Raw genomic sequence first — 20903 nt, 5'->3', positions numbered from 1 at the left:
TCCAGGTTTCTTCCCAGTAATCGGGAGTTTATCCTGGCCACAGCGCGCTTGGTGGATCTTGTTGGGTCTCTAAACTATGGTGTACGGTCTAAGACCTGCTCTATAGATAAAGCGTCTTGAGAAAACTTCTGTTGTGATTTGACACTATACAAAAATAAATTGAATTGAATTGAAATTGAATGCTACGTGTAAGCAGGTAGATGCATGTTTATTTCTCTGCCTATATGTTTGTTAGAGCTCCAGATCGAGAAAGGGGAACCTTCATTTCCCAGATCTCTTCTGACGTCCCAGTAAAGTTGGGTGAAATGTCGATAATAGTATTAAATACTTGACAAATCTCCCTTTAAGGTACATTTTGAACAGATAAATAATGTGCAATTAATCGTGATTAAATATTTTAATCAACTGACAACCCTAATTTAAATCTTAGAATTGTGGAAGACTGTCTTTACTAATCTGTCTGGTCGTATCAGAGCCAGAATTTAAAAAGGATTTAGGAAAACAAAGTTTGGAAGGAGATTCATTGAGTTGTTGTAGCTAAATGCAAGAAAATAAAATAAAATACTATTGCTTCTTAATGGAAATGTGTGTGTTTGCATTTTGTGATGACATGGCTCTCAGTGTCTGACTGGTTGGCCACATCTAATCTATAGCACAGATCACTTTGCCAGAAAAGCTTTTTTCATCACTGTGTTGCAGTTTCTAGTGTTCTTCATGTTGTGTTAGGTTATGGATGATTTTCAGCTGTGAATGAAAAAATAAGTTTTTGTAAAATAGTTTTTACTGTCAAAAATATACGGTGCTCTACATGTGATGAGGTGAACTAAAAGATCGTAGCTATTTGTGTCTGCAGCTTTTTTTTTCAACACAAAACAACCACAGACGGCTTCACACCTCTCACACCTCTCACTCCTCCCTCTTCAATGACAAAATATGACGTTGAATAACTACTGCGCAACATGGGTTCTTCCTTAGAAGTCTCTTATTTGACTAAGAATAATAATGAGGAAGGAAGTGACTGTTTTGGTGTCAGAGCTGCAGTTTGTCTTCCAGACGCCCTCACACTGACCAACAGTCCATTCTGTCTCTGGAAGAAGACTGCTGTTGATTTTCATCATCCGTTTATATTCTTTATGTTTTATATAGTTTTTATAAACACAACAGTTGTAATAAGGTCATTAAATTATAGAATCACCTTTCTGATTAGAAGCTGAAGACGACAGCAGCCATGTTGATATCAGGAGCTGGATGTGTGTTTATGGGTTTCATCCTGTTCATCTCAGGTATGTTCGACTGTTTATCCTTTCTTATATCATAATAATAATAATTAACTGTGATCTGTTAAAAAAAAAGGTTTTTCAGGAGTGTACAGTAGGTGTTCATTTGTAGACAAATTGTAGGAAATTGCAGACTGATATAAAAGAAAATGTTAGCTATAAAGATTTTCACATATTGTGCTGTTACGAGCTCTTTAGATGTATTACAGTACATCATTAAGATCCTTTACAGCATCATACTACTATCATTGACCAGTTAGTAAAGAGAAGAATGTTACAAGAAGTATAAATGTGTCCAGATGTTTGCTGATGAAATCTTCTGTTAAAGGGGTTCAGGTACGAACAAAGAGCATCTGTGCTTTAAAAGGTTCATCAGTGGATCTGCCCTGCTCAGCTCAACATCCCACTCCAACCAGGAAATGGTACACTGTATACCAGATTGGCAACAACAACTACACTCTGAATGAGATCTCTGCAGATGGAAATCGTGTAACGTACAACATGTCTGCAGAGAGCAACTTCACTCTAACAATCAAAGATCTGACAGAGAGGGATGGAAACAATTACTGCTGCAGAGAAACTACTGACAAACCAGAAAACTGCTGGGAAAACAGTATTCAGCTCCGTGTTACAGGTACAGTGGTTGTCAATAATTCATTACTAATGTATTACTTTAAGAATAATAACAATATATATGAAGTCTAAATCAACACCATCATCCCAGACCTGCAGGTGAAGGTGATTCCCACCACAGAGGGACAGACAGTAACACTGATATGTAGCACCAGCTGTCCTCTGACTGAAAACCCTGCAGTCTACATCTGGTACAAGAACAGAGAGTTCCTCTATCAGGACTGGTCTCCCTGGTACCAACAGCTGGTCAGCAGTGAGGAAGCAGTCACATACTCCTGTGCTATCAAAGGCTACGAGGACCTCAGAGCCCCTCAAGTCTCAGTGGGTGAGTGACAACCATCAGCTCCTCATCATGTTACACAACCTGTAGTTTAACAAGTTACACTTTCAAGAAAAGTGGAATCATTGAGAAACAACAACTCACAATACATCTGACCATCACAAATATAAATAAGGTATCTCATTTATTTTTGTCCAGATTCTGTCTCATCGACCTGCTTTAAAGTGACCTATGCTAAAGGGAGGATGTGTTCTTCTCAGCAGACATCAGAGGATGAGCCCTGCTCCATCACATATCCAACAGGTTGAGTTTACAGAAACATCCACAAACACACCTCCTACCCCCACACCTCTAAGACATATCTTTGCTCTTTTCATCTCTAATTTGTATTTAAAAGTTAAAAGCACAACAACCATGGTTTTACACCTTCTCTCTTTCTGGATAAACCATGCTTTGAGTTTATATTTAATAATGTATATAGTTATTAATTGATTTAATTGAACTAATGAAAAATGTATTTATCATCTCCCAACAGAAATACGTGTTCAAATGAGTCCTGCAGCCGCACCAGACCATGTCATACTGACCTGTAACTCCAGCTGTCCTCCAACTGCCTTTATATGGTATAAGAACAGACATTTAGCTAGCCAGTATGAGAAACCACTGTTTATATTTCCCACCACTTCTGCTGAAAGTTTCTCCTGTGCTGTAAAAGGCCGTGAGGATCTGCGCTCTGATGAAGTCTGTGAGTACGAACCAACTTATAAACTTATAAAATGGGATATTTGTGTGAATGGTCTACAAATCACAATGAGAGATATCATGATTTTAATATTGATTGATTGATTTAATCTTGTTTTTGTAGTGTTATGATCAGGGTTGGAAATGAACACCAGTCAAATGCTGATAAAATATGCAAGTGGCTGCTAGATTTGCTTCACTCACCAGCCGAAAAAACATGATACTCTATTGAGTGGCTGGTAGATTTTGGATAGAGCTGGTACGATACACCTATCTCCTGATTCGATACTATTACGATACTTGGATACCAATTTGACATGTATTGTGATTTTTAAGTATTGCGATTCAATATTATGATTTATTGTGATTTCTGTTAATGTTTTTAACACTAGACTATGGGAAAAAGTTGAATCATACACTTCTAGAGACTTATATATTGGAAAATATCTAAATTAATACAGTAAAAATGTTTGATTTTCAGCATGTATGTAGTCAGAGATGTCCTGAAGTCAAATATATCAGTCATTGACAGGAATTATTTATTCATTGTTTTCCAGCAACCCAAAAGTCAAACAATAAAGACATTTCCCTCATAAATTAGTTGTTTTTAATTTATAAGGGACATGTAATGTTTTATACTTCTGGTGAATACAATCCAAATCAATCTTATTTCCATATATGTATTTTGTATATACAGTTCCCTTTGTTAACACCTTATTTCGAAAACCGGACGTAGTCACACATGTATACTTCCTCTAAATTCACCAAGTTCGTCTCTAGCTCTCCCGTCAGCTCTGTTCTCTTTATACATCCATGGTCAGCTCCATCGGGGCCGTTTGAATGCATTTAACATAAATGTCAGTATATGGGTGCTCTACAGTTGTAGCATCGGCCCATTTGACCACGGAGATGAGAGTGACGGCCGGCTTGACCGCACGTTACCGCAATACAATAACATTTCCTGTCTATGACAGAGTTAGCATGCAGCTTAAGCCGTGATGTCTAGCTCTGCTTTTCTTGCAATGTGTGAAACCCAAAGTGTTTCCATACTTTACTGGATGTGTAGTGTTTACCACGCTGGATTTAAAATGGGAGGGTGCAGGTCGTATCCACGCAGACCACCCCAGACCTTTCTCGCTTCGGCTTGCTGACATTAAATCATCATGATCATTACTCAGACTACAACAATTAAAGCAGTAACTTCCTTCTACCTCCACATAGACTCAAATTAAGCAAATATATAGATTCTGGTATTAAAAAATCTATTTCAAAATTGTAACAAAAAAAAAAGTGCGATACATAGTTGAATCAATTTTTTCTCACCCCTAATTTTGGAATCCACCAGCCACAGTGACAGGTGGACAAAAAAGTTCATTTCCAACACTGATTATGATTTAAATATCTTTATCTTTTACCTTTAGAAAGTTCTTAAAGTGAATCTGCCTTTTGTCTCTCATCTATATTTCAGGTCCTGATAAGAGCAACTGCTGGAGTGTGAATTATGTCAGCAGGAGAATCTGTGCTCTGGAAGGTTCTTCAGTGAACATTTCTAGTGAATATCCTGAGAACCAGCAGCCAAAATATAAATTATGGTATAAAATAAAGAGAAGTGGGAAAGAAGAAGTTGAAAAGCGAATGAAGGCTGAAGGTCGTGTGGAGTATCATGACAACATGAAGAATCACCACATCCTGAGAATCAATAACCTGAAGAAGGATGACTCAGCAGAATACACATTCACAATCCAGAAACCTGGAGTTACTTTAGTTGTGACAGGTAATACTTTAGATTAAATACATTATTTTTGTATAGTGAATTGAATCGGCCTTTCAGTAATTTCAAACAAGTCAATAATTAAATGCAACTTATCAACTTTGTCTCAATTAGAAGAGCTGCATTCAATCTACTGCTTCTTCTACTGTCTTCTAAAGGTTGGGATAGGTGGTTGGGTGTAAAACATGCGACTTTGACACTAGAGATCACAGTTCACGTCCCATCTCCTACAAACACACAATACTGTTTACTTTATAGCATGAAGGAGATCTTTCTCTGACCTTAACTACGTACTATAGTTTTTAAACTTAACCAGACATAACTTAACACGTATATGAGTCTTTTAACAGTATGTGGGTTGTTTAAGAAGACACTGACAAACAACCTATTTTATTGTATAGGTATGAGGACTTACTGAGGATTTACTGACCGCTCTAACCATCTTTCAGGTCTGAAAGTTCAGTTTAGTCCTTCTGCAGTGGTGACAGAGGACCAGAGAGTCACACTGACCTGCAGTACCAGCTGTCCTCTGACTGACAACACAAACTACATCTGGTTCTTCAACAGTCGACCTCTGACCCTGACAGAGAACCAAAACAAACACCTGGTTCTAGACCCAGTCAGCAGTCAGCATGCAGGAAAATACTCCTGTGCTGTCAGAACCCACAACAACAGCAGCTCTCATGAAGAGACTCTCACTGTCCAGAGTATGAGGGGGAAATGGACACCAGCAGCAGCTGCAGGAGTCTGTGCTGCTCTCCTGGTTATAATACCCCTCTCTGTCTTCTGCTGGATCAGGTGAGCAACACTGTCCTCTGTTTCAGAGTAATGACATTCACACACTAACCTGAAATCACTTATTCATTTACATTCACTCATTTCTCTAACCAGAAGAAAGAGGACTTCCAGACAATCTCCTAGAACTGAAACATCAGACAACTTGGAGCAGGTAAAAAAAATAAATTAATTAATTCTGCTACAATAGAAAAACATCATCTCACAAATGTTATGATTTTTCTGCCTCACTAAAATCATATCATTATTCCCCCTACTGTACCTTGTTTCTTCCTTCTTAACTCAACATGTTATTCTGGTGACACAGAAACATGTTGTTTCATAATGGGTCCTATAAAGTGCGATGTAAGTCTTGTTCTACTGCAGTCCGTATTAGGCCAATCAGTCTTTTGTAAAACATTAGGCTGTGTTCAGACCAAGAGCGAAGCGAACTTTCATCTCCCTTTACTCACACGAGTTGGACCGCCGGTATCATTTGTGTTCACTCACACTAGACGCGCCAAAGAGGAGAAGGAGCTTGTCTCCATAGATACCAACAACTTTTCTTTCCTCCATCAACCATGGAAGAAATAACCACTGTTGCTGCGTTGTACATGTTGTGGAAGTCCCAGATATGTCAGAAAACCAAACGCTGTCATGTCTGAGTTCATAACATCACCCGGCGGCGAGCTGTATTCACATACAGTGCCATTGCACTGACTGTATCTAGCAAGCCACACGTCGCTACTGCGGTATGAACCCAAAATAAACAGATTGTGCTGTGATTTAATATCAATAAACAGATCAAAAGGATGCTGAAATAACTACATAGAAATGCAGATTTGTAAAAAGTCTGAATTAATGTTTTGTCAAGTCTGTCTGTCAACTTTTAAAATGCTTGTTTTTTTTAATGGAGTTTGGATGGATCAGTGCCAGGCTATGCAGCTAATCTATTAACACTCAACAAAACGTCATCTAGGGATAAATACGGCAGCGACGTTGTTGTTTCTACCATAGACAGTCTGTGGTTTATACACATACATTTATACATAGTTTGGCCCGTTCTCTGTACAGATATGATGTACTATCGTAGCTCTGGGTGACCACAGACAGATACAAGATTTAATTCCTCCATTTCTGATTCAACAACGTCAGGACGTCAGTGACGACAGGAGGAGAATCTCAACGCTGATAGGCTTTCACAACACAGCGTCACGTGGATTTCTCGCTCGAGTTGAAATATTTCAACTCCCGCGTCACCTTGTGCCTCTTTGCATTGATTTTGTATGTACTCACACCATGCGAAAAGTTTGCTTCTCTCTTGGTGTGAACACATCATTACATATCATGTTCACCACCGATAAAGATTACTCTCTGACTTTATAAGTCTGTAAAAGCTGACATACAATTAGGTTTTCTCTGCACTACTTTATTTTATTTCATCAATAAACAAAAATGACAAAGTTTGATTAAGTCTTCTAAAGGTGTCCAAGAGCTCCTCCAGTACCAGCTACGTTGTGCTAACCCTCTCATCCAGTTGAGCTCTAGTTGGAATCACTTTAGAGGCCTACTTAGGAGGATTTAAATTAAGTGTAATGTCAAATAATTTCTCTTGTCTCTTTATCAGCTAAACCCTGGTCATGTGTATGACGAAATCTCAGCTCAACCAACAGAACAGGATGATCTTCACTATAGCAGAGTCCACTTCCCTCAGAACCAATCAGATCTTCTCTACAGCACAGTCCAGACACATCCGCCTCAAGAACAAGATCTCGCACCCTAAGCTGTTGTCAACTTCAGACCCAACACAACCCCTGAGTAAGCATCTCTTGCTATTACAGCTGATTCAGGATCTATTTGAGGGATATACTGTAAGAATGATGTAGCGTATCACAGGATGGGCCATTAATCTTAGATCCTACAGGTACAAATTTGATAAAACTTGAAAGATATTCAATGTTGGGACGATGACTAACGGTCAAAATTCAAGGGTACTTACGCCCATCGTCACAACACTGATCTGCTTTTTATAAAACTTCAAGGTTTCAGATGCATACTTACTTAAAAGGTTATTGTGAGCCTTGCAATGAAACTGCATAAACTGAGAAGACAGTTTTTTCTTGTAATTTTAAATACTTTGCTACATGTTTAACCCACAGTACATTAATGCAGCATTATTTTCTTTACTTTCAGGCATGATGGCCAGGCAGTGGATCCCTAGAATCTGTACAACACAGCAAACAAAACCTTAAAGAGACTGAATGTAACAACACACCTGCTTCAGTGATGGACAGAACTTGTATATTATTCAGCTCATTGATGAGCTTATCTACAGTAGCTTACTGTGAGTCAGCAGGCAGACATCCAGCATCTAATGGACACCTCAGGAGCACACTTGAGAGCCTGATGGACACCCACTACCTGTTGTAGCAAGAGAAACCAGAACATTTTAGTTACTCTGATTAACCCATGGTCCAGTCTGTTGAACCCAGCAGACTTTCACTGTGTCAAAATACAATGATTGGACACTATACTTTACAATATGCAGCAAAAACCCTTCAACAAATAACCTAATATTTCTGTGAAACTTAAAATTCATCAAAGTTACAACAAAACGTCCTGCAGGGCTAATTATCATCTTGCACAATAATGTGAACTGTATAACTCTTATACAAGACTCTTCACTGAAACATCTTCCTGAAGGACATTTTAATATATATTAGGACATTAGTCAGTGCAGTTCTATAACGTTAGAGGACAAAGCATTCAAACAAGACAATATCTAGATAATATCTTGAAAATAAATTGGCGTTAGCACTGAAGAGAAACACCTTTCTGACAAAGTTAAGACAAAAACTGGTTCTCAAAAATATTACTGATTTAGGTGTTAATAATATTAATAAACGTTAGTTCTTTACAAATTGAGAAATGTGCAGATTCACTAACTTACAGTCGTAGTTATTACAGGATGGAAGTACAATGTTCCAGTTACTGTGTCCAACTACAGCTGTGTTTCTTAGCAGCTAAAGCAGTTCATGGTTGGTTTCTAAATTGAGAATTGTGCAGATTCACTAGCTGACAGTAGTAGCATTAATTATTACAGGATGGAAGAAAGTTGTTCAGGTTAGCTACTGTTTATCTTATTTGCTAGCTAGAGTTAGCTCGCTGCTAACTGAACCAACGGCTTTGACAAGCTAAGTCGGTGTTTGTTGCTAAGCAACCAGAGCAGTTCATGATTAGCTCGTGAAGTCATGCTAACGCTAGCTAATGCTAGCTACTTCTTTCTCTAAATTAAATTAAATTTACAACATACATTGCACTTTTATACTAACGTTAAAACACCGTACATTACAGAAAATGAAGAAATACTATTATGCTTTTCCTCATCTTCTGTCATATATATATAACGTTACAATGTCCGATGTTCATTTTAAACGTGGCCAAAGTGTTAAATAATGAGGTAAATGTACGTTAAAGTATTTCCTGTAACAAAACCGTCAGGCCGCTTCCAACGGTTTTTTCTACTGTGGCTACAAGATTAGATCTTGTTAGCAGAAATAATGACTAAAAGTATGAAAGTGAGGGTCTCAATAGCTAACTTTGTTCTTCATATGCATGTCATGGAGGTTTATTTGCTTGATCAGATTCCTTTGTGATTATTCTGCATTTCCATTATTTAATTGGCGGTCTGATTATGTGAACTGTCAGTCGTCACTCAGCCATAGCACCTAATTGTTTCCTGTTTGCCGGCCGTATCTGTCTAATCTGTGTCATCAAACACTGCACATCGCAGCACTTGTGTCATTAAAGATAAACCGATGGCTTAACGGTCCCATATTATACTATTATACTTGTATTTTGTGTTTCTACTAGAACATGTTTACATGCTGTAATGTTAAAAAAAACTTTATTTTCCTCATACTGTCAGCCTGAATATGCCTGTATTTACCCTCTGTCTGAAATGCTCCGTTTTAGCGCATTTTGACAGAATTGCAACAGAATTGCAACAGAATTGCGTTGCTAGGCAACAGCTTGGGTCCATGTTTACTTCCTGTCAGCTGATGACATTCACATACACTGCAACAGGAAATAAATTGGGACACATTTAGAATTTGAGTTTAGAGTTTCTGAATACGGGCTGTGTGTATTTCCCTGTGGATTGAGTGTTTCGATACTTTCACAGTATTTATATAGGACTTGAGCCTGCTTTATAATAAAAAACATGAAAATCTCACTTGTTTATAATATGGGACCTTTAAAACACAGAAGAGGAAGAAAGAGTGTGAGAAAATGAGAGACAAAGAGAAGTGGGCAAAAGAGGAGATGGAGTGATAAAGATGTCAAGACAGAAAAAGGGAAGAGAACCGGCTGAATTAATGAGAAGCAAAGTGCAGCAGGTTGGTAGTCAGCTGACCTGTGGTAGATGGTGTCGATCATTTCACACCAGGCTCCGGCTCTGTCCACTGCACAGCCATCAGAGTCTGTACACTGTCCAGTCAGAGAGAGAGAGAGAAACAAAAAGACACTTTCTGAAAGGCTATAATTGTTATTATGTCCAAAATATCAGGAATATTAAAATGCTCCACATAAAGTGTGAAGAACAACTGAGTGGATGAATTAATATGAAAAATCTAGGGCTGTCAAAGTTAATGCGATAATAACGCGTTAACACAAATTTGTTTTTATACCACTAATTGTTGTGAAGGAGGCTAAATAACACTCCAGACTCCGAACTTCATTTTCAAAGGGGTCCCTTGACCTCTGACCTCAAGATATGTGAATGAAAATGGGTTCTATGGGTACCCACGAGTCTCCCCTTTACAGACATGCTACCTAAAGCTCATGACTATAGGTGACGGTTGGAACGCAGATAGACCGGTAAATTGAGAGCGTTGCCTTGCGGCTCAGCTCCCTCTTCACCACAACGGTCCGGTACAGCACCCACACTACTGCTGACGCCGCACCAAACCGAACCGAACCGCCTGTCCATCTCCTGCTCCGTTTTACCCTCACTGGTGAACAAAACCCCGAGATACTTACGCTCGCTTGGGACAGTGACTCACTCCCAACCCGGAGGGCGCAATCCACCGCCTTCCAAAATAGATTATATCATTATAATATTATTATATACGTATATGGCTCTGTACTCACACAGTCCAGCAGCATCTTGCCCAGCTCCTTGGCTCCCACAAAGCTCTTGGCCAGCTCCAGAGGGTTGGAGGGTCGGAAAACATCCACAGAGCTCACCACCATCTGAAGAGGTTTACTTGCAGATACACAGCAGCACAGATATGATGCTATGCTAACTATTGACTTTCACTTATTATCAATGTACGTTCTTTGCCAGGGATAAAATAACCATTTCAAATACATCTAAATCTTAGAATTGTGGAAGACTGTCTTTACTAATCTGTCTGGTCGTAGCAGAGCCAGAATTTAAAAAGGATTGTGGGAAACAAAGTTTGGAAGGAGATTCACTGAGATGTAGCTAAATGCAAGTAAATAAAATAAAAATACTATTGCTTCTTAATGGAAATGTGTGTGTTTGCATTTTGTGATGACGTGGCTCTCAGTGTCTGACTGGTTGGCCACATCTAATCTATAGCACAGATCACTTTGCCAGAAAAGCTTGTTGTATCACTGTGTGGCAGTTTCTAGTGTGCTTCATGTTGGGTTACGTTATGGATGATTTTCAGCTGTGACTGCAAAAAAAAGTTTTTGTAAAATATTTTTTACTGTCAAAAATATATGGTGCTCTGCATGTGATGAGGTGAACTAAAAGATCGTAGCTATTTGTGTCTGCAGCTTTTTTTTTCACCACAAAACAACCACAGACGGCTTCACGTGTCTCTGCTCTCACACCTCTTAAATGACAAAACATGACATCAAATAACTACTGTGCTATATAGGTTCTTCACTAGAAGTCTTCTATTTGACTAAGAATAATAATGAGGAAGGAAGTGACTGTTTGGTGTCAGAGCTGCAGTTTGTCTTCCAGCCGCCCTCACACTGACCAACAGTCCATTCTGTCTCTGGAAGAAGACTGCTGTTGATTTTCATCATCCGTTTATATTCTTTATGTTTTATAAAGGTTTTATAAACACAGCAGTTGTAATAAGATCATTAAATTATAGAATCACCTTTCTGATTAGAAGCTGAAGACGACAGCAGCCATGTTGATATCAGGAGCTGGATGTGTGTTTATGGGTTTCATCCTGTTCATCTCAGGTATGAATGACTGTTTATCCTTTCTTATATAATAATAATAATTATTAACTGTGATCTGTTAAAAAAAAAGTTTTTCAGGAGTGTACAGTAGGTGTTCATTTGTAGACAAATTGTAGGAAATTGCAGACTGATATAAAAGAAAATGTTAACCATCATGATTTTCACATATTCTGCTGTTACGAGCTCTTTAGATGTATTACAGTACATCATTAAGATCCTTTACAGCATCATACTAATATCATTGACCAGTTAGTAAAGAGAAGAATGTTACAAGAAGTATAAATGTGTCCAGATGTATGCTGATGAAATCTTCTGTTAAAGGGGTTCAGGGACGAACAAAGAGCATCTGTGCTTTAAAAGGTTCATCAGTGGATCTGCCCTGCTCAGCTCAACATCCCACTTCAACCAGGAAATGGTACACTGTACAGCTTGAAAACTACACGTACACTCTGAATGAGATCTCTGCAGATGGAAATCATGTAACGTACAACATGTCTGCAGAGAGTAACTTCACTATGACAATCAAAGATTTGACTGAGAGGGATGAAAACAATTACTGCTGCAGAGAAACTACTGACAAACCAGAAAACTGCTGGGGAAACAGAATTCAGCTCCGTGTTGCAGGTACAGTGGTTGTCAATAATTCATTACTAATTTATTACTTTAAGAATAATAGCAATATATATGAAGTATAATTCAACGCCATCATCCCAGACCTGCAGGTGAAGGTGATTCCCACCACAGAGGGACAGACAGTAACACTGATATGTAGCACCAGCTGTCCTCTGACTGAAAACCCTGCAGTCTACATCTGGTACAAGAACAGAGAGTTCCTCTATCAGGACTGGTCTCCCTGGTACCAACAGCTGGTCAGCAGTGAGGAAGCAGTCACATACTCCTGTGCTATCAAAGGCTACGGGTATCTCACAGCCCCTCAAGTCTCAGTGGGTGAGTGACAACCATCAGCTCCTTATTATATGATGAAACATCTGGATAAATGTGTTGTACTTTCAAGAATGATTTTATTATTCATGCACCGGAGCCTTAAATTATAAAGCTCCTGAAATAAACTGACACCATTTCTTTTTGTCCAGATTCTGTCTCATCGACCTGCTTTAAAGTGACCTATGCTAAAGGGACAATGTGTTCTTCTCAGCAGACATCAGAGAATGAGCCCTGCTCCATCACATATCCAACAGGTTGAGTTCACATAAACATTTCCTCATCCCCACACCTCTAATCCTTTAAACTCATTGTAAGAGCTTTTTATTTGTTGTTAGTATTTAGTTGTTGTTTTACTAATAATAAGTAGTATTGTTTGATTTATTATTCTAGGAGTTTACTGAGATTCGATTTTTGATAGCGTTGTCCTTTAAAAGTTATTTGTTGAGTTTAACTATTTTCTTGTTTAGTATATTTAGTTTTTTGCATAATTATAACATTGCATTTTGTTTTCTTTGGGTACCTGCAGTTATATAAGTAGGTAGGCAGGTAGGACCATCATGCACCTGGGTGGGCTTATGGTTTTTTACCAGAACAAGAGAGGCAGCAACATCCACGTTTTCTTTATGCTTTGTTTGCTTGCTTGCTTTTGGATAAATAAATCATCAGAATGATGATTGGTTGGATGGATGACTGATTTTGATTTTCCCGAAAAATGTCCACTGCATTCATATCTTTACTTTTTTCTTTTCTAATTTTGTTAAAAGCACAATAACCAGAGTTTTACACCTTCTCTCTTCCTGGATCAACCGTGTTTTGAGTTTATATATAATATGATAAATGTATTTAATCGAACAATTGATGTAAAATGTATTTATCTTCTCCCAACAGAAGTACATGTTCAAATGAGTCCTGCAGCCGCACCAGACCATGTCAGAGTGACCTGTAACTCCAGCTGTCCTCCAACTGCCTTTATACGGTATAAGAACAAACAATTAATGATAACTGAAGAGGTTACAGTTCCCACCACTTCTACTCAAAGTTTCTTCTGTGCTGTAAAAGGCCATAAGGATCTGCACTCTGCTGAAGTCTGTGAGTACGAACTAACTTATAGACTTAAAAAATGGGATATTTGTGTTAATTGTCTACAAATGGCAATGAGAAATATGATGATTTTAATATTGATTGATTGATTTAATATATGTTTTTGTAGTGTTATGATCAGGGTTGGAAATGAACACCAGCCAAATGCTGGTAAAATATGCAAGTGGCTGCTAGATTTGCTTCACTCACCAGCCGAAAAAACAATGATACTCTATTGAGCTGGTAGATTTTGGATAGAGCTGGTACGATACACCTATCTCCTGATTCCATACTATCAAGATACTTGGGTGCCGATTTGATATGTATTGCGATTTTTAGGTATTCTATAAGTATTGCAACTCAATATTATGACTTCTTGTGATTTTTGTTAACTTTTTTAACACTAAACCATGGGGAAAAGTTGAATCATACACTTTTAGGGATGTGGGAATTTAATATCTAAATTAATACAGTAAAAATGTTTGATTTTCAGCATTTATGTAGTCAGAGATGTCCTGAAGTCAAATATATCAGTCATTGTCAGGAATTATTTATTAATTTTTTTCCAGCAACACAAAAATCAAAGAATAAAGACATTTCCTTCATAAATTTGTGGAATTTTCTTTTTAATTTATAAGACACATGTAATGTTTTATACTTCTGGTGAATGTAATCCAATCAATCTTATTTCCATATATGTATTTTGTATATACAGTTCCCTTTGTTAACACCTTATTTTGAAAACCAGACGTAGTCCCACAAGTCTACTTCCTCTAACTTCTCCAAGTCCGTCTCTAGCTCTCCCGTCAGCTCCGTTCTCTTTATACATCCATGGTCAGCTCCATCGGGGCCGTTTGAATGCATTTAACATAAATGTCAGTATATGGGTGCTCTATAGTCGTAGCGTCAGCCCATTTGAACACGGAGATGAGAGTGATGACTGGCTTGACCGCATGTTACCGCAATACGATAACGTTTCCTGTCCATGACAGAGTTAGCATGCAGCTTTAGCCGTGATGTCTAGCTCTGCTTTTCCTGTCAATGTGTGAAACCCAAAGTGTTTCCATACTTTACTGGATGTGTAGTGTTTACCACGCTGGATTTAAAAAAAATGTTTTTTGAATTACGATACATACGTGAATCGAATCTTTCTCACTCCTTATTTTGGAATCCACCAGCCACAGTGACAGGTGGAAAAAAAAAAAAAATTCCGACACTGGTTATGATTCAAATATCTTTATTTGTTATCTGTAAAAAGCTCTTAAAGTGAAACTGCCTCTTGTCTCTTATCTTTATTTCAGGTGTTGATAACAGCAACTGCTGGAGAGTGAATTATGTCAGCAGGAGAATCTGTGCTCTGGAAGGTTCTTCAGTGAACATTTCTAGTGAATATCCTGAGAACCAGCAGCCTAAAGATAAATTATGGTATAAAATAAAGAGAAGTGGGAAAGAAGGAGTTGAAGAGCCAATGAAGGCTGCAGGTCGTGTGACGTATCATGACAACATGAAGAATCACCACATCCTGAGAATCAATAACCTGAAGAAGGATGACTCAGCAGAATACACATTCACACTCCAGAGAGATGATGAGGGATGGAAACCTGGAGTGACTTTAGTTGTCACAGGTAATACTTTAGATTAAATACATTATTTTTGTACAGTGAATTATTGACTTCCACACCATGTACTATCAGCAGTCAGCACAATAAAAGGCTGATTCATAATTCATGTATTCCATGAAGCATGAATCAGCCTTTCAGTAATTCAAACAAGTTAATAATGAAATTCAACTTACCAACTTTGTCTCAATTAGAAGAGCTGCATTCAATATACTGCTTCTTCTAATATCTTCTAAAGGTTGGGATAAGTGGTTGGTGTACAAAACATGCAACTTTGACACTAGAGATCACAGTTCAAGTCCCATCTCCTACAAACACACAATACTGTTTACTTTATGGCATGAAGGAGATCTTTCTCTGACCTTAACTAAGTATCATAGTTTTTAAACTTAACCAGACCTAACTTAACACGTATATGAGTCTGACCGCTCTAACCATCTTTCAGGTGTGAAAGTTCAGTTTAGTCCTTCTGCAGTGGTGACAGAGGACCAGAGAGTCACACTGACCTGCAGTACCAGCTGTCCTCTGACTGACAACACAAACTACATCTGGTTCTTCAACAGTCGACCTCTGAACCTGACAGAGAACCAAAACAAACACCTGGTTCTAGACCCAGTCAGCAGTCAGCATGCAGGAAAATACTCCTGTGCTGTCAGAACCCACAACAACAGCAGCTCTCATGAAGAGACTCTCACTGTCCAGAGTATGAGGGGGAAATGGACACCAGCAGCAGCTGCAGGAGTCTGTGCTGCTCTCCTGGTTATAATACCCCTCTCTGTCTTCTGCTGGATCAGGTGAGCAACACTGTCCTCTGTTTCAGAGGAACGACATTCACACATTAACCTGAAATCACTTATTCACTCACATATTCATTTATTTCATAAATCAGAAGAAAGAGGACTTCCAGTCAATCTCCAAGAGCTGAAACATCACACAACATGGAGCAGGTAAACAAATTAATTCATTCATTCTGCTACAATAGAAAAGCTTCAACTCACAAATGTTATGATTTTTCTGTCTCACTAAAATCATAACATGATTCCCCCTACTGTACCTTGTTTCTTCCTTCTTAACTCAACACATTATTCTGTTGACGCAGAAACATGTTGTCCCATAATGGGTCCTATAAAGTGCGATGTAAATCTTGATCTACTGGAGTCCATATTAGGCCAATCAGTCTTTTGTAAAACATTAGGCTGTGTTCAGACCAAGAGCGAAGCATATTTTCACCTCTCTTTACTCACGCGAGTTGGACCGCCGGTATCATTTGTGTTCACTCAAACTAAACGCGCCAAAGAGGAGAAGGAGCTTGTGTCCATAGATACCAACAACTTTTCTTTCCTCCATCAACCATGGAAGAAATAACCACTGTTGCTGCGTTGTACATGTTGTGGAAGAAGTCCCAGATATGTCAGAAAACCAAACGCTGTCGTGTCTAAGATCACCCGGCGGCGAGCTGTATTCTCATATAGTGCCATTGTACTGACTGTATCTAGCAAGCCACACATCGCTACTGCGGTATGAACCCAAAAAAAACAGATTGTGCTGTGATTTAATTGCATTAAACAGATCAAAACGATGCTGAAATAACTACATATCATGTTGATTTGTAAAAAGTCTGAATTCATGCTTTGTCAGGTCTGTCCACAAGACGACAAGCAAACAACTTTTAAAATGCTTGTTTTCTGAATGGAGTTTGGATCAATCAGTGCCAGGCTATGCAGCTGCTCCATCAACACTCAACATAAAGTCATCAAGGCATAAATACGGCAGTGACATTGTTGTTTCTACCATAGACAGTCTGTGGTTTATACACATACGTATATTTATACAAAGAGTTTGGTCCGGTCTCTGTACAGATATGATGTACTATCGTAGCTCTGGGTGACCACAGGCAGATACAAGATTTATTTCCTCCATTTCTGATTCAACAAGGTCAGGACGTCAGTGATGTCAGGGGGAGAATCTCAACGCTGAAAGGTCTTTCGCGACACAGCGTCACGTGTATTTCTCGCTCACCTTGTGCCTCTTTGCATTGATTTTGTATGTACTCTGGGCATGCGAAAAAGTTTGCTTCGCTCTTGGTGTGAACACACCATTACATATCATGTTCACCACTGATGAAGATTACTCTCTGACTTTTTAAGTCTGTATGATAGAATGTGTGTGTTATTAGAAATCCGTAAGTGTGGCAGCAAACGCTTCAGGGTGTCGGGTCAGGACACTATTTAGTGCTCAGGTGTGATTTTAGATGAATAAGAGATGCAGTCCAAGTGTATGGTAACGGCTGTTTATCAGCAGATAAAGTAAACAAAACAATGGTTTCTGTGTGGTCTGTAACAACAAAAACACAACAGTACAGAGTGATTAGAACTACTAGTGTATAAACATTAGCAACAAAAAGTGAGCCCAAAACAACACAGGCATTCCACAAAGAAAAAGGCTCAAATACAGATCCACCAATCACTATTATGCCAGTCCAATACAAATACATTAAACACAACACAACTCACATTTTGCATGGACGCACACGAAAAAGGAATGTCCAAAAGTCCAACTGTCCTCTCCCTAACTGTGTTCCACTCTGCCGTGCTGTACTGGGGAGCCTGTTCAGTGCAGGCACACCGGTGACACATGCCCAGCGCATGCTCACGAACAGGAGATAGTAGGAGGAGGCATGCGCAGAGGCATGGCCTTTTTTACAAAGTCTGTAAAAGCTGACATACAATTAGGTTTTTTCTGCACAATTTTATTTTATTTTATTTCATCAATAAACATATTTGACAAGGTTTGATTAACTCTTCTAAAGGTATCCAAGACTACTCCAGTACCAGCTATGTTGTACTAACCCTCTCATCCAGTTGAACTCTAGTTGGAATAACTTTAGAGGCCTACTTAGGAGGATTTAAATTACGTGTAACGTCAAATAATTTCTCTCGTCTCTTTATCAGGTAAACTCTGGTCCTGTGTATGAGGAAATCTCAGCTCAACCAACAGAGCAGGATGATCCTCACTATAGCAGAGTCCACTTCCCTCAGAACCAATCAGATCTTCTCTACTGCACAGTCCAGACACATCCGCCTCAAGAACAAGATCTCACCCCCTACGCTGTTGTCAACTTCAGACCCAACACAACCCCTGAGTAAGCATCTCTTGCTATTACAACTGATTCAGGATCTATTTGAGGGATATACTGTAAGAATGATGTAGCGTATCACAGGATGGGCCATTAATCTTAGATCCTACAGGTACAAGTTTGATAAAACTTGAAAGATATTCAATGTTTGGACGATGATTAACAGTCAAAATTCATCGTCACAACACTGATCTGCTTTTCATAAAACTTCAAGGTTACAGATTGCATACTTACTTAAAAGGTTATTGTGAGCCTTTCAATGAAACTGCATAAACTGAGAAGACTATTTTTTCTTGTAATTTTAAATACTTTGCTACATGTTTAACCCACAGTACATTAATGCAGCATTATTTTCTTTACTTTCAGGCATGATGGCCAGGCAGTGGATCCCTAGAATCTGTACAACACAGCAAACAAAAACTTGAAGAGACTGAATGTAACAACACACCTGCTTTAGTGATGTACAGAACTTGTATATAATTCAGTTCATTGATGATCTTATCTACAGTAGCTTACTGTGAATCAGCAGGCAGACATCCAGCATCTTATGGACACCTCAGGAGCACACTTGAGAGCGCTGATGGACACCCACTACCTGTTGTAGCAAGAGAAACCAGAACCTTTTAGTTACTCTGATTAGCTCATGGTCCAGTCTGTTGAACCCAGCAGACTTTCACTGTGTCAAAATACAAGGATTGGACACTATACTTTCCAATATGCAGAATCAACCCTAAGACAAATAACCTAATATTTTTAGGAAACTTAGTTAAAATTCATCAAAGTTACAACAAAACGTCCTGCAGGGCTAATTATCATCTTGCACAATAATGTGAACTGTATAACTCTTATACAAGACTCTTCACTGAAACATCTTCCTGAAGGACATTTTAATATACAGTATATTAGGACATTGGCTGGTCAGTGCAGTCCTATAACGTTAGAGGACAAAGCATTCAAACAAGACAATATCAAGATAATATCTTGAAAATTGGCGTTAGCACTGAAGAGAAGCACCTCTCTGACAAAGTTACAACAAAAACCGGTTCTCAAAAATATGTGCTGATTTAGATGTTAATATTATTAATAAACGTTAGTTATTTATAAATTGAGAAATGTGCAGATTCAGGTTAGCTACTGTATTTCTTATTTGCTAGCTAGAGTTAGCTCGCTGCTAACTGAATCAACGGCTTTGACAAGCTAAGTCGGTGTTTGTTGCTAAGCAACCAGAGCAGTTCATGATTAGCTCGTGAAGTCATGCTAACGCTAGCTAATGCTAGCTACTTCTTTCTCTAAATTAAATACAATTTACAACATACATTGCGCTTTTATACTAACGTTAAAACAGAAAATGAAGAAATACTATTATGCTTTTCCTGGTGACGTGTTCAACACTGGATATATATATATAACGTTACAATGTCCGATGTTCATTTTAAACGTGTCCAAAGTGTTAAATAATGAGGTAAACGTACGTTAAAGTATTTCCTGTAACAAAACCGTCAGGCCGCTTCCAACGTTTTTTTCTACTGTGGCTACAAGATTAGATCTTGTTAGCAGAAATAATGACTAAAAGTATGAAAGTGAGGGTCTCAATAGCTAACTTTGTTCTTCATATGCATGTCATGGAGGTTTATTTGCTTGATCAGATTCCTTTGTGATTATTCTGCATTTCCTTTATTTATTTGGCGGTCTGATTATGTGAATTGTCAGTCGTCACTCAGCCATAGCACCTAATTGTTTCCTGTTTGCCGGCCGTATCTGTCTAATCTGTGTCATTAAACACTGCACATTGCAGCACTTGTGTCATTAAAGATAAACCGATGGCTTAACGGTCCCATATTATACTATTATACTTGTATTGTGTTTCTACTAGAACATGTTTACATGCTGCAATGTTAAAAAACAACTTTATTTTCCTCATACTGTCAGCCTGAATATGGCTGTGTTTACCCTCTGTCTGAAATGCTCATAGCGCATTTTGACAGAATTACAACAGAATTGCAACAGAATTGCAACAGAATTGCGTTGCTATTCAACAGCTTGGGTCCATGTTTACTTCCTGTCAGCTGATGACATTCACATACACTGCAACAGGAAATAAATTGGGACACATTTAGAATGTTTACGTTTAAAACCGTGTAATGGTCTAATTATTGTATATTCGTGACATCACGAATGGGCCGAAATCCTGACAGCTTGTTTCAGATGCAGAGTTTCTGAATACAGGCTGTGTGTATTTCCTTGTGGATTGAGCGTTTCGATACTTTCACAGTATTTATATAGGACTTAAGCCTGCTTTATAATAAAAAACATGAAAATCTCACTTGTTTATAATATGGGACCTTTAAAACACAGAAGAGGAAGAAAGAGTGTGAGAAAATGAGAGACAAAGAGAAGTGGGCAAAAGAGGAGATGGAGT

General features: G+C 38.4%; 2 protein-coding genes across 16 annotated transcripts in view; one reads left to right on the top strand and one right to left on the bottom strand.

Annotated features, from left to right (window-relative positions):
* Window positions 1-20903, bottom strand: part of LOC119484667 (85/88 kDa calcium-independent phospholipase A2-like) — a 119624-nt gene that overhangs the window by 13799 nt on the left and 84922 nt on the right. For 7 of the 9 annotated variants that reach the window (XR_005206071.1, XR_005206072.1, XR_005206073.1 and 4 more), the window contains one exon: window positions 19001-19079. The gene's annotated coding sequence lies outside the window, so the exon portion shown is untranslated. Of the gene's footprint in view, window positions 1-9800; window positions 9965-18765; window positions 18882-19000; window positions 19080-20903 lie in introns of those variants that run through there. The other 2 variants (XR_005206069.1, XR_005206075.1) reach the window with 2 other exon arrangements.
* On the top strand, window positions 1737-19603 carry LOC119484678 (sialoadhesin-like). 7 transcript variants are annotated; one of them, XM_037763688.1, is made up of 9 exons: window positions 1737-1911; window positions 2002-2235; window positions 2389-2493; window positions 13538-13738; window positions 15031-15354; window positions 15794-16142; window positions 16241-16295; window positions 18300-18490; window positions 18851-19603. In XM_037763688.1, the coding sequence occupies exons 1-9, from the start codon at window positions 1779-1781 to the stop codon at window positions 18876-18878; spliced, it is 1620 nt and encodes a 539-aa protein (XP_037619616.1). In that variant the 5' UTR covers window positions 1737-1778; the 3' UTR covers window positions 18879-19603. The 7 variants fall into 7 exon arrangements, with proteins under 7 accessions (XP_037619616.1, XP_037619615.1, XP_037619618.1 ...); XM_037763687.1 differs by having other exon boundaries at window positions 16238-16295; XM_037763690.1 differs by lacking the exons at window positions 13538-13738; window positions 15031-15354; window positions 15794-16142; window positions 16241-16295 and adding exons at window positions 2726-2935; window positions 4400-4705; window positions 5152-5500; window positions 5597-5651.

Source organism: Sebastes umbrosus, chromosome 3 (assembly GCF_015220745.1).
Source record: "Sebastes umbrosus isolate fSebUmb1 chromosome 3, fSebUmb1.pri, whole genome shotgun sequence".
Lineage (NCBI taxonomy): Eukaryota > Metazoa > Chordata > Actinopteri > Perciformes > Sebastidae > Sebastes > Sebastes umbrosus.
This window is presented reverse-complemented; position numbering and strand designations above follow the sequence as displayed.